Here is a 5000-nt window from a genome sequence, read left to right on the forward strand (position 1 = left end):
CCAAGGCGTTGGTCGTCCCGAGTCTATAGTAGAAAACACTCGCTCAAGGAGTCATGCTGTGGGAATGAACCTGGAACTGTGTGGTAAGGAAGCAAACTTGTTACCAGAAAGCCACTTCTGCGCCTACGTTGACTTTTTCCCGTTATGCACCAACACATTCTCTAAGATTTAATGATTATTTCCAACAGAGGCATAAAACTGCAATTTAATCTGCTCCAGTATTTCACAGCTACTTATTTGATCGACTGTATACATAAGTAGTGGCAAAGTCGAGATTCGGACTTATAACCCAAAAGTACATAAAGTTTTCTTACCCACGGCTGATCTTAGCCAAATCAAACAACGATAATTCCACAATAAATTTGTCTCCACTTCACATAAATAGATTATTTTGCTAAAATTACTATTTCGAAAGTGAATTGTTATGACTAGTTTAGCGAAGATAATTGGTACGGGCTGGGCAGAATCGTTAGAATGCCGAATAATATGCGTAGTGGCATTTCGTGCTACTTCACGTTCGAGCTCGAATTCTGCCAAGCCCAACTTTGCTATTCATCCCTTCGAGGACGTTAAAATAAGGGCCAGTTGAGCACTAGGGTCTATGTAATCGACTTACCACCCCACACTCCCAAATCTGTAGACCTTGTGCTAAAAGTTTATAACGAAAATATAACATACTTGTTGTCCCATCGGTCTCTGCATCAAAGGAGACCAACAACTGTGCTGCGTCTTCGAAAGATTTGGGTTCCAACTTTTCGAAATTGTAGACCGTTTACTTTTCAATGTGGCAGTTCGGAAGATATTAGAATCGTCTACAGTTAGTAGCATCTTCGGAGTGGGTGTGAAGATTTTGTCTTTTTTTAATGATGTTGTATATTCCATCGTGACTGGCTAAACTTCAAGTATCTAATTCAAAGACGAAAAATAGCATTTAAGACATTACAAACTTATGAAATAAACTAGTTGTTTAGAGCTTAAATCTTGTATCTTATTCTCAAACAAAGTTCCATGATTGACATGTAATCAAATAAATTATTTTAATAAGGGCATATGAAGTACTCACCGTAGCAAATGTTTGGTATTCAGAGATTTCAGTGAGTTTCGTACACGTAAAATTGAGTATTAAACATCACACCCTGAAACCACCGAAAAGATAGTTACTGCGTAATAGAGTGAATTCTTATATAGCACCCAAATTTGATCAAACATTCAGGAAACGGAAGAATTACAAATGCAATACTGTTGTTATGAATGTACCCAAGAGATTTGTATATTAGAATACATCTGGAATACTTTTGGTCATAAACCTGTTGAATCATCGCTTAATGGACGAAATAGCAATACCAAAAGCTTTGACACATTTTTCTTCCGACAATTAGATATATAACACAGAGAGAAATAATGATTTTTATTGGATATCGAATGAAAATAGGTGAAATATGAACAATAATAAAAGGTAAAGTTCATTTGTGGCATTATAGGAACATATCTGTCATACACGTTAAGTAATACGATACAAAATTCACGTTGTGTATGATATATTAGGTTCATATACACAGAGGAAAACCTTTTCATATATACATACGTATATATAGAAAGCTGCAGAAATCAAATCGCTTAATACAATTTGTGAGGTTTGCAACATAACTGCGTGTATGTGTGTGTGACTGCGTGCGTGTAATGGATGAGAATACGTCGAAGTGCGTATAATTGATAAGGATAAGATTAGTGCTCTAAATCAGATCTATTTCCTAATATTCAACGTCCTAATCACCGAAGACTTAGATGAACAACAAGAGTAATCTATCTATCAAAAAACTCATCGATGTAGCTCATGAAAATAAAGATAAAAGTATTTGCTTAAGCCATCATAGCATTTATAAATGATTTACACAATTATTTATAAATAATTTACACAAATAGAATTAACCAAAAGGAATGAAGATGGTGAATAGTTGTTCTTCACAAATATGTAGATACACAAGGATAGCACAATCGAAAATGCAATTGAGAACAAAGAGAATCCATGGTCATGCTTTACAGCTATTTCAGGGTATCGATGACAAAATGAAGCAGTAAGACGCATTATACGTAAATATGCAACATATTGACATAGAAGTATAAGTCAATATGAACTAAAATTGTGTTGCTGCCTACTACCTCTAGTGGACTGGACAGAATAAATTGTGGAGTAGAAGACATTATTTAGACAACAGTCCTTCTCTATCTCTCTGTCTGTTTCTTTCTCTCTTTCACTGTCTTTCTATACGTACTTATATACATAAATACATATACAGGTATGTGTGTGTGCCCGTTATATAAATATATATATATATATATGTACACATACACACACGCACACACACACACACACACATATACACACACACACACGCACACACACACACACATGTATATATATATATATATATATATATATATATATATATATATATATATATATATATATATATATATGCAGGGTTGGACAAATTAATGGAAACAACTAACATCATAGCATCATAATTTTGAAATATCTATAAAACCGTCAACAGCTTGTTTATTTTTATGTTTTATTATATTTATTATTAGTGTCGCTTAATATGTTTTGCTAAAATTGCTATCTATTTTCAGATATCATCAGAAAAAGGTAATCAAAATTCATTAAAATGACAGATCTACTGCACTTTCAAACAGGTCAAATTGTTGGTGCTCGTATGGCAAGCCCTAGTCTAACGAAAACAGCCGAAATCTTTGGTTCATCAAGAAGTACTGTCTTGAAAGTAATGAAAACTTTTGAGAAAGACGGAAAAATCGCCTCGTCGAAACAAAACTCCGGAAGAAAACCAAAACATTCAGATAGGGACCGTCGGACTCTTACGCGAATTGTTAGAAAGGATCACAAAAGTGCAGCTCCCAAAATTTCTGCAAAGCTTAATGACCACCACGAGAACCCTGTTTCCACAAAAACTGTTCACCGGGAGTGTACTATTTATTCTATTAGGAGTTTTTTGGCAAACTACTATGTTATAGAGACATACACAAGCACAAACAAAAACCGGCTCTCAAGTGGTAGATGTACAAACACAAAAGCAGGCACGCACCTACATACACGCTTAGATAAATATGTTTATGTGTTTATATGAGCCTCTACACAGTTTCCGCCTAGAAAATTCACTCACAAGTCATTGGTGTGCCTGGAGCTATAACAGAAGACAGATGCTGAAGGTGCCACGCAGTGGAACTGAAACTAAAACTAGGTGACTGTAATACGATCATCGTTACCATATCGTCATGCCTCCAATTTATGCATAATTCTACGGGCTGAAATGAGTTTCCGTTTTGTACAAGACCAATAATATTTCATGAATTACTATCAGCTTTACTAATAGAATCACTATTCAGTTATCTGTGACATGATTTCAGCGCTAAAGTATTCTGCCGTATATAAATGTCTTGACTAACACGACATCTGAACGGGGAGAAGGCATACCTCCACACATTTGAAAAGCATGGGTAACAATTACAATATGTTTAATAAGAACACTATACAGGTTTCATTAGTTATTTAAAACTAAGCTGCAAACCGCATAAAAAAGAATTATCAGCGAAGAAATACGTTGAAAGGATTCTAGGAGATAACTCTGATGCATCTCAAATTCAACGAGAATTTAACGCTTTAAGATTCTCCACGACTATAAAATATGTGTATTGTGAGTATCTATATCTGTGTCTGTGTGTGTGTGTGTGTGTGTGTGTGTGTGTATGTGTGTGTGTGTGTGACTCTGCTGTGTTTCTCTACGTGAGTGAACTGGCGTGTCCTTATAAGTTTGAATATGCGTCTTTGTGTATTTCTGTGTATGTTTCACTAATGATTAAATAGAAATACGCAGTTTGGAATAAGATTACGATAGCGAATATTGAGTTACGAAAGCAATGTGAAACATAGACGAAAGAAATAAACAATGTTTATAAACATATATTGTATGCGCGAGATCTGCTTGAAATGAAACAGAAATAAAACCTTTCTAAAATCGTACACTACTGTTTTTTAAAAAAAACGGAGAGAGGACACATTTGATAATGTAATCCAAGATGCACTATGTTTGAATTACTGTTGTAGTCAGGACTGCAATTTCCGCTGCAACGCGATTGATCTGCAACTGAATAATAGCAACAAGAACAACGTGAAGTTTTAATCTAACAAATTCTCTTTAAATAATAACGATTGTACCTAACTTTGCAATATAGCTGCAAAATGGGAAAATATTTGATATTCTGTAATACATTATAAACATCCCTAATTCTATGGTGAATTTATTTGAATTATTAAGGTTATTGAACATATATGAATAGATATATTGCCGAAAAGAGATTCACCCAGGAGTTTCTTAAGTTCTTTCACGTTCTCGATCTCAAATTGCTACCAATGCATCTTTGCGGATCTTCTTTCCAAGTATTGTGGCTATTTATTTAATTGTATCTACTATCCAGAGTGTGTCGTGAAGTATGCGCCTGTTGATTAGAAAACAGGAGAGAGGGTGGTTACGTAAATCCTGGATGTTTGGGGTTCCTTGATTGGAACTCGTAAGAGTTTCTTTTGAATCAGAACTGCATCGTTCATGTTATCACATATTTTCTATAGTATGCATACTCTTATCGCGATCCACGTGCTTTTCCATTTCTTCATGTAAATCCCCACAAAAATTATTGTCTGTCCTTGCGACGTCCCCTTCATCAATGCTAGCAAAAAAAAAAAAAAAAATCATCGTCCTCGTCGTCGTCGTCATCATCATCATCATCATCAACATTATTATTATTATTATTATTATTATTAGTCAGTAGTTTTATTTTTATAACGTACTTTCACTTCACTACCGAGCGCAGCTCTGTGCGCCTTGGGTATGTGCTGTGGTTTACTGTGGTGCTCTTATGTTTACTGTATTGAAAGTGTTTTGCGTAGAATGTGTGCAGTACCCAGTAGTGCAATTTTCTGTATG

General features: G+C 35.0%; 1 protein-coding gene across 2 annotated transcripts in view; it reads right to left on the bottom strand.

Annotated features, from left to right (window-relative positions):
- Positions 1–5000, bottom strand: part of LOC106873511 (epithelial cell-transforming sequence 2 oncogene-like) — a 146125-nt gene that overhangs the window by 136446 nt on the left and 4679 nt on the right. The window contains exons 2-3 of one of the 2 annotated variants that reach the window (XM_089363758.1): positions 1064–1136; positions 679–906 (exon numbers count right to left, since the gene is read on the bottom strand). In XM_089363758.1, the coding sequence (XP_089219884.1) occupies positions 679–882 (204 nt within the window). In that variant the 5' untranslated portion in view covers positions 883–906; positions 1064–1136. The remainder of the gene's footprint in view (positions 1–678; positions 907–1063; positions 1137–5000) is intronic. The other variant, XM_089363759.1, reaches the window with a different exon arrangement.

This window comes from Octopus bimaculoides, chromosome 15 (genome assembly GCF_046866305.1).
Source record: "Octopus bimaculoides isolate indiv1 chromosome 15, ASM4686630v1, whole genome shotgun sequence".
NCBI classification, from domain to species: Eukaryota; Metazoa; Mollusca; class Cephalopoda; order Octopoda; family Octopodidae; genus Octopus; species Octopus bimaculoides.